A 12,696-nucleotide genomic window follows, 5' to 3' on the forward strand; every position below is an offset into this window, starting at 1 on the left:
GTAGAAAGTTCTTGCTTCCTTAATTAGAATTTTGAATATTTGGTTTTTCTCCAAATGAGTTCCATTCAGTTGAATTAAATGTAAAAGTTGTAGACACACTGAAAACTCCATTTAAAAATTTCAGCAGGGCCCTAAATGTCCCAGATCACATATAATAATCAAAGATCAATGTTTATGTTACTTTAATAAGAAAATAAATACTAAATAGAAAAAGAATACTAAATAAAAATTACTAAATACTCAAAGGAAAAAGAAAATGATACACATTGTATCACCATGTGTACAGAGTTTAGAAATTGAGATGTCTTTATTTATAATTAACATGTTTTAAAAAATGCTTGGAGAAAAAAATCAAGAAATATATTTTACACAGAAAGTGTGTAGTATTGTATTAATGAAACAAAAACCACATAAAAATGTGTACCGGCAAGTTCATTCCATACATGTGTTTACTGTCTGTTTGAAGGCTAAAGATATTTTATCAATTAAAATATACTTTAAAGATTCACTAGTTTATTAGAAACTTAAGAGTACATACAGGAGTTAAAAATTTTGGAGTTCTGAAATTCCTTTTAACAAGAAATAGAAAAAGGAAATAATAACAATAGCAATTACAATGTTTACAAAGGGTTTTTCATTTCCAATATTCCTATGACTCTGCTTGAAGCTCATAAAATTAAAATGATATAGTCACAATTTGTTTCTTGACTATTTTATATGCAGTAATTTTTAATGAAGCAACTAAATTAGGCATAACTTACTGCAGCTTTAATGTAGTTATGATGAATATATTTTACTTGATTAAAAATGATAAAAACCAGGGAGCCTTAAATATTATCTTAAAAGATTAACTACTGTGTCAATTAAAAATCTAGGAGAAAGGTATTTATGAGGACTAGCTTTCCTGAGTAGTAACTTCCTTTGTTCATTTCATTTAATTAATGACTCAATCGACTTTTACTTTCTCCACAACATGTTCCTAAATTACACGCAAATGGAACTGCCCACAGCCGAACTGTTTTGGTTAAACACTGACAGAAGATTCGGGAATTAATACAATTCTTATTGGTGAGACAACTAGTTGATGGTGTTCAGTGTACAGCGGACTGAAGGACTCCGAATTCTACGACATATTACGTATTATTACATATTACCCAAAGCAGCATGAATAAATACTGGCAAAAAAAAAAGTTAAGTTATTTGGGTATGGAGAATTTTGGGGAGACTCACTTTTAGAATGACTGTGACACGGAGTCCTGTCTCTGTGCTTTCAAAATGATCAAGCAAACTTTTGCACTTCCTCTCTCATGATGCTCAATTCACCAAAGTTTTCAAGCAGTACCTAACTACACGGAAGGAAATCGATGCCATGCCTCTATATTGTGTGTTTGTTTCATCTACAAAGAATGAAACCGTGCCATAAAGAACAAGTTTTGATAGCTGTGCTTCATTTTGTTTTGTTTTCTTTTTCAGAACACGGGTAAATTGTCATAGATGACAAATTTCTTATAAAGAATGCAGTCTCGTGACCTTTGTTTTAGGACCAAACTCCCCTAAACAGGTGTCTCTGAAGAGCTACTAGCCAAGTGTCTTGCTCTTTAAACCTTCACCAACTGAACAGAACCACACAGTCTTGCCTTCTAGTCTAGGCTCTCTGCCAAGTGTCCTGTCTCTAAAGTGACAAATAAAAAGGCAAATGAGCCTGTCCTTAAGTCCTGCAACCAGGGTCAAAGGGTTTCCAAATGCTAAAGAAACCCTTGTCCTTGGCAAAGGAACCTGGGGCTACTGAGAAAGGAAGAAGAGAGAGATGGAAGGGAGAGAGAGGAGGGGAGGAAGGGAGGACCTGAGGCTCAGCATTAGTTAGTTAAAGTTAGAGTGAGGGGTGGGGAGCATTTGAACAGTTTTTAAAAGAAGCTGCACAGAACTAGAGGGGTGTGGTTTTGTAGTCTACCGCTACAGCAGAAGCGTCCTGACAAGGTAAACACTCTGCCAGAGGAGCCTGCATTATGGGAAAGGGACTCTTCAAAGCGCTGTTGTAAATACAAAACTCTTTCGGGACTCTTGCAGTAAGAGGGAATGAGAGTGCAGCCCAGAGGTTCGCCTAGACTCTTCCCTCCAAAGACCTGATTGACCAGTGTCCCTTTCTAACTACTGGAGTCAGAAGTGAACGTCATTCTCACATCTGCCTCACTCTCCAGGGCGCGCTAAGCTCGGCCCAGATCAGACCTCAGATAGGACCTTCTCTAATTCCCAGTCTGGGTCCGCACATCCTGGGACGCCAGAGTCCCTAGCCCCGCCCCCTGTCCCCAAGAGCGTCCCCTCCCCCGCCTCCCCAGCCTCTCCACGCGCTGCGGGACGCTGATTGGCCATGGTGCTGACAGGAGGCGGAGCCAGGAAGTCCGGCCAAACCCTCCCTCGCGTATAAGCCTCTTCTGCGCTCGCTCTCTCCACCTCTCTCCTCTTTCTCTCTCGCTCCCTTCCTCTCTGCAACTGAACAGTGAAAATTCACATTGTGGATCCGCTAACAGGCACAGATGTCATGTGAAAACGCACATGCTCTGCCATCCATGCCGCCTTTCTTTCTTTTCTGTTTCCTTTTTTTCCCCCTTGATAATTCTCCCTCTTCTTTGTAACTAACAAAACCACCACCAACTCCTCCTCCTGCCGCTGCCCTCCTCCTCCTCCTCAGTCTAAGTGATCACAAAAGAAATCTCCGAGCCCGAGGCGGTGGCATTTTTTTAAAGCAAGCACATTGGAGAGAAAGAAAAAAGAAACAAACAAACAAACAAAAGCAAAACAAAACCCAGGCACCAGCAGCTAGGACATTTTTTTCCACTCTGCCTGAAAACAAACAAACAGCCATCAGAAACAGTCATCAGCAACAGCATCAAAACTGTTAGCTTAGCGGCGGCGGCCACCGTCACCCTGTGGCCACGACATCTGCCTAAAGGGATGCTTCTCTCAGCGGAGCAGCTCTTCGCCGACCGCCTTCTTCCCTCGTGCTGAGCGGAATTTTTGGGTTCTCTGGGGTTCGGGCTGGGAGCTTCATGACTACGCGGAGCAGGACAGCGGCCACATCATGCGAGGTAAGCGAGCCCGCGGGCGCCCAGAGCAGGACAACTCTAGCTAGACCCGGAGCTTTGGGGGAGGGGAGAGCTCTCGGCCCAAGGGAAGAGAGATTGGCTACGCGAAGCTCCCCGAGTTCGGTTCGCAGGTGGGACTGCAAATGGCCTGGGCTTGGAAAGTTGTGGGAAGGTGGTGGAAGGCTCGGGGATTTCGGCAGGACGCGGAAGGGCGCTTTTTTTGGAGACCGGGACAGTGCTAATCGCGTCTCCCAGTTCTGGATTTGAATCTTTTCTGCGCGTCGCTCTCCGGTGCGCCACAGGACACGGGATAGAGAGCAGGAAGCCGGGTGACTTTGGGTAGAAGAGGCTGGCAGCTCGCGTCCGGCCGTGGTCGCTAGCCAGAGGTGAACTCCCTGGCATACGTGGGGATCACACTGGCCCAGGCTGCCAGATGCAGGAGCATCCCAGTCTATAAGCGCGTCCCTTTCTAGAAATAGTAAACACGGTATGCTCCCGCGAACGGGGAAGCAGATGCTTACACCTGGACCTTCTTTGGGTCCCCTCTTCCCCGTTCTGCTTCACTCTAGATAGGCCGACCCACCACCACCAACCTAACACTCCCCCCACCCACCCAAAAAAAAAAGTTGGTAGGAAAAAGTTCTGGAGAGTGAAGGCCGGCCGTACAACTCACATCGGAGAAACCAGGGTCTCAAGCTCTTTTGTGGGATAAAGGACCAAAATAGGAGCTAATACTAAGGTGCACCTTCTGGACAGAACCACTACTGTCAATGTTGGTGCTATCTCAGGGACAAGTGGCCCTCATGGAAGACAGAGCTGAGTCCCCTGCTCTGACTTCAAGACTGGGAGCTACCTGAGCAGCTGGCCAGAGGGCTTGAGGAGTCAGTTTGTAGATCTCAGTGGTACAAGTTTCTTGCTTTCTCACTTTACAGTGGGACACAATTTCTTCTTTTCTTAAAGAGGCCACCGCCGGGTGCCCTCCTAATTTGGACATCTGCGTATATCTGGACACCCAGCCCCTACATCCAAGCTTCTCTTCTTTGATGTATTGCGTTCCTATGGTGGCTTTTCTCTCTGATTCACAAGTTCCTCCAGAGCAAAAATAAGCAAGCGACAGTCAAGTCTGAACCTTCTTTTGAGCAGGACACTGTTTAGAACAGGGCCCAAAAATACCCATCTCCATCTACCGAGCTGCCTACTCTGGTGCACTGTCCATACTCCCTTTAGGGAGGAGTGGGCATGACCCTCACCCTGGCCATTATTGAGGAGTCCTAGGCCTGTCCTGACCTTGAAAGCACAGCGTGAGCCCTGGTCTTTGTAGGGCAAGGCAGGACGAAAAAGGATGGAGAGAAGCTGATCATTACCCATGGGGATGGAGGAATAAGTCTCTAGATAAAGGACAAAGGTGTCTGAGTGAGTGTCTTGATTGACCCGCGCACTGGAAGTTAGAATCTCTGTGTGCTTGTGCACAGTGACAACAGCTGATTGTCCCAGTCACAGGATAGTCACATGCTCCACTATCCAGAGTCTTTCCAGAAACTGTAGTACAGAAACTGGTGGGCAGAGCGCCTTTCCTTAGTGAGAACTTGGATTTTCTTGTTTCTCTTTTTCTGACTCACCTCACGATCTCACACACTTTCCTTTCCTTTCGGTTTCCTTCACTTCCATCTGAAGCTGCCAGTTAGCAGTTTGACTTTTTCTTCTCCCCCACCCACCAGCAATACCCCTCCCATGACTAAGTTCAAGCTATCTGAGGGTCAGAAGCCACGTGCCACAGCAGTTGGTCCCCTGCACTAAAGGCTGGAGCGGAGCTGCTTAAGCTCTTAAGCTACAGTGTCAAGCAGAGCGCAGCTTCCCAGCGCTTCACCTTGATCTTGCTGCTCCTGTGGCTTTACTGCCGGTCTCCCCTTAGAGACACCTGGCTGCAGCCAGCTTGAAGGATTTAAGGCAAGGACTAGTGCCCTGTTTATATTAAGTTAGATATTCACGTGAACCCACACCTTTGTCTCAGAGAACATCAGGCTCACCAGACTGCCCAGGACAGTTCACCAGCTCTAACCCAAGATGACTCTCCGGAGGTGACTAGAGGAAACTACTGGTAGAGACAAAGTCATTGGTCTCTAGCCCTTTGCCTCTCCTCTCCTGACCTCTTACTGTCCCATTCGCTTTCTCTGCAGTCCAAGAATTATCTTACCCCAACCTAAGTGGCTGGCTGTTCCTTAAAGATGAAATAAGAAGTCCCTTCAAGGTTCAGTGGCCAGTATTCCACAGGGAAAGGATATAGAGTGCAAGAAGAGCCAAGCTACCCAGAAGTCATCTAATAGTTGAACTTGAACTTCAATTAAGAGGTGGTGGGGGTAGGGACCATCAAATTCTCTATCCCTTTGTGCGGGGGCTGTTAGGCTGAGCATATTGGAACTGATTCTGCTAGGGGAGGAGCTGCTATTAAACTTGGCTTTGCCCTTTGCTTGTAAGCATGTCATCTACTCCATACACCATGCCCTGCCCTGCCATTCCTCACACTGTCTCCACTTCCACGTGGTCCTGTCAGAACTTTGGCTCCAAGGTTTGCTTCTGGCAATGGCAACTGTCCTAAGTCAGGTCAATTTGCCAGACACAAACTGTGTCTAGGATTGAGCAGTCTCCCTGTGGGCCAATCCAACAAATGACCCCCAGGACAGACTATGCCACCCAATAATGCCTCTGCTTGGGGTATTTGAGAGACTATTTCTGGGGAAGCTCTAGGGTAAAAGGGATGTTAAGAGGCTCTGATACTTGGATTCATTGCTCTGTCCTGAAGCTGAATCTTCCTAGAGAAGACCCAAGTTTCAGCCACAGCCCCTCTCCATTAAAGTGGGGGAGGCTGCAGCTTGGTGACCCACAAAACTTTGCTTCCTTTGTCTGGCATGTGAGTGAGTGTGTGTGTGTGTGTGTGTGTGTGTGTGTAAAGGGGTGGTCCTTTGGAGTTTTAAGGATGCTTCTTCTCTTGTTTCCTAAAAGGAAACAGCTGGAAAGGGAAAAAGTAGGTAGGAGAGGAGTAAGCCAGCCTGATATGGTTTTTCAAGGCTCCCTGTTGTGTAGTCTATCTTGTTTATTACAAAGGAAACATAAATGGTGGCTTTTCTCTCTGGTGTCTGCATAAAATCCCACTTTTCCAAACTGGAGCACTGTTGCCTTTGCAATCAGTAGATGACTGCAGCTTGGGAGGATTTAACTCTGGCTTTATTCTTGTGGTAAACAAGGAGAAATGATGGCTTAAAAAAAAACTCTGCATTCTATCATTTACAGGTAGTACATTTCTGTTGCCTACTAAAGTTAAAAAAATTAAAAAAGAAAAAAATCAGCTTGCTCTCTGAGATGTAGCCACCCTTGGAAGTAAAGAGATATGAATATCCCTGGATTTTTTTTTCTTAAATAAAGTTGTTGCTCTAATTTTTCTCTGCAAGTTCCAATGTAATTATTTAAGTCAAATATTTCCAACCAATAGTTCACCTTACACACACACACACACACACACAAATTGAATGCTTGCTGAAAGGATGTCTCTGTCAGCACTCTGTTAATTTCTGCCCACTCAGAAATCACCAATGAACTGTCTTTCTAACAAGAAAATTCATTCAACAGCTTAAAGAAAAATCTTAAAACTGTGTCTCAAGTACTGTGGGAAAATATGTAGCCAAAAAAATTCTCAAATATTCCCCTAAATGGCTATTAGAACCTCCACCCACCTTGCTCCTCCCTCGACAGCCGTGGTGAATTGTTAACTGTTAAGAAACAGTTAGACATCTTGGAGCTGAAGGTTAGGCATGGGTCCACTGTAGCTTTTATATATATAAAAAAAAAATCAGTAAATGTAATGATGAGAATTTTGAGTATCAGGCTTCATAAACAAGAGTCAAAAGATTAAAACTCCTTTGTCTCGCAGACAAAGGAGTTTTAGTTTTACTTTTAGTTTTAGTTTTTAGTTTTCCACCTAAAACTTGGAAATCCTTGTATTTTCCATAAATGACAATAACTTCTGAACATTAGAGAACCCTTTAAGGTGGTCTATTCTATCACTGTCAAAGTGGTTTTATGTTATGGTTTAACATAAATTACTTATCATGTTATACTCTTAACCAAATATAAATATTGGTTTAATATTTATTCATCTTGGTATTTCGTCAAAGGCCAAATTATTTAAAAGCCTCAAAAATTACCCATAATTGTATTTACACAGATTGTACTTTAAATATGTGTTTCCAATTGACACATATAATTTTAGAATAAAAAGGTATCAAAGCACAAAGAAATTATAGAAAAAAATAGAATTGGTCCTCCTTTTATCAAAAGCTTGTAAAAAAATTACTTGTTTTTCTAAAAGTAACAGGACAGTAATTAATACAGGTGAGTTTCCAACATAAAATGACAAATAAGCGTTTTAAGACTTGACTTCCCATTTTATAAGCCTGTGTTCCCCATTTAGGAAGAGAAAATGGCCTGTAGAGCTTTTACGCTTCTGACTGCAGTAGTGCTTAGATATGCAAGTGTGACTCACAGCACACTAATTAATTTACTTACACTAATAAAGTATCTCTAATTTAAGATGAACATTGCAGCTTTGATAAACAGTTTTAAATTATTATAGTAAGTAATCCAGACTTGAAAATGTATTCATGAAGCTGCTGGGATTCTGAAATTCTGTAAAGTATGGGTTTAAATTATGCGTGGTGACATCAGTGTCACTGTGCATTGGCAAAAATCTTTGACTTACAGTTAAGTGTACCAAAAAAATAATAGCATCCCATTGAAAACAGAGTAAAGGTACATGAGTATTAACACTAAGTATAAAAGTAACTGAAATAATGTGAAATCGTATTGCATTCTAGGAGTATAAAGATAGATCATTAATGTTGCCCCATCTCTGTTTATTCTACAACTACAAAAGGTAATTGTTTTTAATTATATTGTCATTAAGTTGGTTGATGTTAGTGAAATATTATTCTGTGGTAAAATATATAGAAAAGTAGATACTAGTAGAAGAAATTGTGCTTAAAATTAAATGTGTCTCCTTATTCCCTGGATATAGTTCTACTCTCTACCCATTCTTGTCTAATGGGTAAAAATTAAGCCGACTAATGAAATAAGTCTTTAATGATGTAAGGAATTATGGCCTTTGATAAAATGAGCACTCTACATAAAAAAGTATTATTCCTATAATTTTGCAATCATCTTCCAATTACAGCTTCTTGCAAATATTTAATATGACTTTGAATAGAATCTCTGACTTAACAGAATCCCTAGCAGATAATAGCAGTCTTCGGAGGCGTCTGTTGATGCACACTGATATGCAATATGTATATGCATGTGCCTATAACCACCCACTCAGACAAAAAGAATGAATATTTGAGAGCGAAAATCATTTTTATCTTTGCTTTCACAATCTAGACTTCAAACTCAAACATATTTACAGAAACAGAACGAGACTTCCCAGAGCATTCAGAAAGGATATGTGAATACATGTGGCACTTGAGCCGCATAAAAAGGAACTGCTAATAGCATCTATTTATAAATAATCTACACAAAACTCCATTATACTACCTAATGATAATTAGGGGGAAAGGGAATCAAAGAACTGAGGATTGCCAAATAAATAAAATATTCCCTCTCAAATTAAGCAACAAATTCATAGATAACAAGGCTTCTGCCATGAATTTGAAGGATGTCTCTTTTGTAACATAAGACAAAGGGAGCACAGAGGAATAAATATTGATTGAACTAATCATCTGATGAATAGAAATGAGATTTACCAGTGCACCAATATAATAGACTATGTTAACTAGTTCTTTCATAGCGCATATGCTGCCCTTTCAACCCCTGACCTCTTCCAATCAGTTCTTAATGAGGGAAACCACAGGTGTTTTAACGGTATTTATGGCGAATCTGCCTAAATATAATAACATGTGGTTAAGAAATGGTATTGTGTATGGATTCTTATAAAAGGAAATACTGGGTCCATAGCACCACAAAAATTATAGTGTACTTCAAACTACATAAAATTTCGGCTTGCTTGGGTAACCTTTAAGATATAGTTACAACACGGTCGTCAATATTTCAAGTGACTCTATGATCCTTGCAATTTTATTAAAGCTTATCTGAGGAGGTAAAATGATTATTTGATACGTATTTACTTGTAGTTGTATACTATGCAGAGTAAACCTTTAAAAATGACATTTGGAAGATGTAGTATTTTATAAAAACGGCATACTTTCTTTTTAGTTAGTGGGTGTTTTAGAAATATTGAAAATCAAAAACTGTCCTGTAATAATGACTTCATAATATACTTTATTTAAAATTAAATTATTATGTTTTTGGTATAGGCATGTTCTTACAAAAGCTGAAATGAAGACACCAACTTCTGCCAAAACTAGGCTAAAAACTTACTTAGAACTGAGCTCTGACCCTAGGAGGAAATCAGCTTGCTTTGGCTTAGACATGTGCATCTCTGCATAATAAATATTACAGTAGTCAGTTAAGTATGCTGACTGTGTAAGTTACTTTATTAAAATGAGTATTTGCAAAAGTTTGTGTGGTTGGTTGGCATAGTATGTGGTCTTGGGTTTTGTTTCTCTAATTTACAGAAACTGTTGACTTTAGCAAAGAAATGGCAGTTTAGCCTGTTTGTTTATTAGATGATGTTTTCGGTGATGAGCCTACTTATTATCAAACATTCGTGTAAGCAAGTTAACTATCTTGCTACACAGAGCATGCAGACGATCTGGGATGCCTCTAGAAAATAGTTATACAGATTTTACCCCATGCCGAAGCCTTTTACATTACACACTTCAAAAAAAATTAAATTTCAATTATATAGTTTTTAAAATTTGTAAAGTATATAATCAGTCATCTTCCTTTTAAATGCGGTCACCCCATTACCTCTAAGTATGCTGTTACAGAGCTGTGAGCATGCTATAACTATATAGACACAGTGATTTAATACTGAGAGGAAAATATAATAGGCAGTGATCCCAAAATTAGGGGCAAAAATATATAGAAAAATATATTTTTCTAACCAAATTTTTTAAAGTATTTTCAAATGGGAATTCACCTCTCTACTTTATACCTCATAAGCCTGATTCTCTCTTGTTCTGAAAACTGTCAAAGCTGCTGATCAACCTACTTCTAGAAACTCGAGATAAACTTCTCATCTGTGAGAAGGAGATGGCTTTCTCAAAGTTGTGTCTGCTGCAACTTCAATTTTAAGGGGAAAATTTCAAATCTGTGTATATATATTCATGTCCATACCTATAGGAATGAATATGCCTTCCACACATACAATTTATGTATTGATCATCTACCCAAGATAAACTATAGGACTAGATCCTGAGAATGCTCATATTGATACAGTGGGCCATTTAGATGGTCCAAGCCTTGCTCTAGGGAGAACAGAGATAAAATCAGAAAGAAAATAGTGAGGAGTGTCCTTGGTGCTCAGGTCTCACAGGTGAAGTGGTCAGTACTTGCTGTGAACTGGAAAGATGAGTCCAAGTCCCGCCTTGGGTTGATCTGTTGATCGGAATGAGGTCTATGAACATGCTGTCTGTCTGGCATATTCCCCAGTTGCCATTGTGAAAGAACTATTGAGAAAATATCACAATCTTCTGTAGAACAAGCAGCAGCAGGAGCATTACCTTGAATATATCAAGCCATGAGAAAAAAAAATGCCTAAAGTATTTCTTAGTAATAAGAAAAAAAAACTGGGGAAAATTTTCACTATGAGCAAATTATAATATTTTTGTTGTTGCTCTTTGTTTTAAATGTTTATGTATTTTAATTAAATAGAATCACAATTCTTCCACCCTTCTGCTCCTCTTTCTAGCCCCGCCCATTTCATTACCACTCACTGCTCGACGCCCCCCCCATTGAATGCCTCTTTTTCTTTGATTATTGTTGTTGCATGCATATGTGTGTAATGTGATACTTGTTTTTGAAGTACCACAGAGAAAACAGATAAGTGAAAATACTGTAGTACAGTATACATATACTTGTTTTTAATAAATGAAATTCTTTTTTCCAAATAAGGACATAGCTGTCCGTATTGAATTTCATTTTCTTTAATGTTTAAACTATTATCTGAAAGTAGTGATACCACTCTAGGGAGTATCTTAGATTACCAGATACCAAGACAAAATCCACCTAGGTAAGAGAGTTTTGTAGGCAGTGGCTGAAGGCCCCCTGAGGTAGTCTTCACAGTCAAGGCCCCTCATTTTGAAATGACAGTTTGGTAGTTCTTATCTTATGCATTAGCTCTGTGAGCTTTAGTTAAGTAATTGTGAGTCCTCATCCCAATGTTTAGTCCACTCTGAAACACTGGTGAGATCGAGTTTCTGAGCCCATGAAGCTGAAAAGCAGGTCGGTCAGGCTGGGGAGAATTCACCACAGTAAATGTCACCATTTCAAAGCTGCCAGGCGGCCAAACTGTCCCCACTGTTGGCTATAACCTCCTGAACTACCAAAAGTTCTTTCCAAATTTCTACATAGAATTTTGGAGTTCATTGCAGCCCTGAGAAACAGTGTGTAGCTTGACACTGTTTATTAGACTAAGTAAATGTGGTCTTCTCTTTTAGCACCATCCAGCCACGTGATGACTATGGTTGGTCCTTGGTATGACTATTACTTGACACTAGAAGAATTTAAAAACTAGTTTAACAGCCCAGACTGATTTCTTGGGGGCTTCTCTAAAAGGGTAGAAAGTTAGAAAGCCACTCTATTTTTTAGTATATTTGAACAAACAGTCATTTTCTATAAAAAAATGATTTTCTGGATACTTGGTGCAATTTCTCTCTGGTCCACTTATGTCTAATGACAGTGGACATATGCTCAGACTTGATGTAATTTCTAGCCAATGTTCTCTTTTGTGTGGTAAATGTAGAGTGAATCTCGATAAAACAATGCTGCGCTTTGTAACAGAAATATCATTTGTTTGTTTGTCTATTTAACTTGTAAGAAAATATGCCTAGTACTTTGAACTAATTAATAGAACCAAACTAATATTCTGATCTTTTTATTAAAAGGACTGCTTAAAAGGCAATCTTATTAAATAGGATCAGAGTGTGTTGTTCTTTGTAATTAATGCTCATAACATCAGATCACGGTGTTATTTTTATTTGCCTAAAGAGTAAAGTGAAACCAGTTACCTGAAAAGCTCCGTTGAAAATGTTAAATGGAACATGTCTAAGGGATGAATTACAAGAGTACTTCATGCAGTTTAATAGTACTTCATTAACATGAAATTCAGTATTGGAAGATTTCCATTTTTACTCTATAGCTTAAGACAGAACAAACACCCAAATCATGTTTTTCACCCAGCAGCTGTTTTGTTGGCTTCTAGATTTCAGAACCAAACAATAACACAAGTTGAAAACATTTAGACATGTCGACTTCCTAATGAATTACTTGCTATTATTATCATTGTTGAATCAAATAAAATTATTACACAGAACGTTTTCTCTTAACTTGTACATACGTTGTGCCTGGCACGTGCAGAGGCATTGAACACTTTTAAAGGAGAGAAGAAACTTCGGTCCAAATTCCCACAGTCGTTAAATATGAGCAAATGCCGCACAGTCTGGTA

General features: G+C 39.9%; 1 protein-coding gene across 1 annotated transcript in view; it reads left to right on the forward strand.

Annotated features, from left to right (window-relative positions):
* The first annotated feature begins 2,497 nt into the window (after positions 1–2,497).
* The window catches only part of Rorb (RAR related orphan receptor B), a 175,171-nt gene continuing 164,972 nt past the window's right edge, over positions 2,498–12,696 (forward strand). The window contains exon 1 of the mRNA XM_021151635.3: positions 2,498–3,086. Within this exon, the coding sequence (XP_021007294.1) occupies positions 3,080–3,086 (7 nt within the window). The 5' untranslated portion in view covers positions 2,498–3,079. The remainder of the gene's footprint in view (positions 3,087–12,696) is intronic.

The sequence above is a fragment of the Mus caroli genome, unplaced genomic scaffold (assembly GCF_978045245.1).
Source record: "Mus caroli unplaced genomic scaffold, Mus_caroli_1 scaffold_20, whole genome shotgun sequence".
Lineage (NCBI taxonomy): Eukaryota > Metazoa > Chordata > Mammalia > Rodentia > Muridae > Mus > Mus caroli.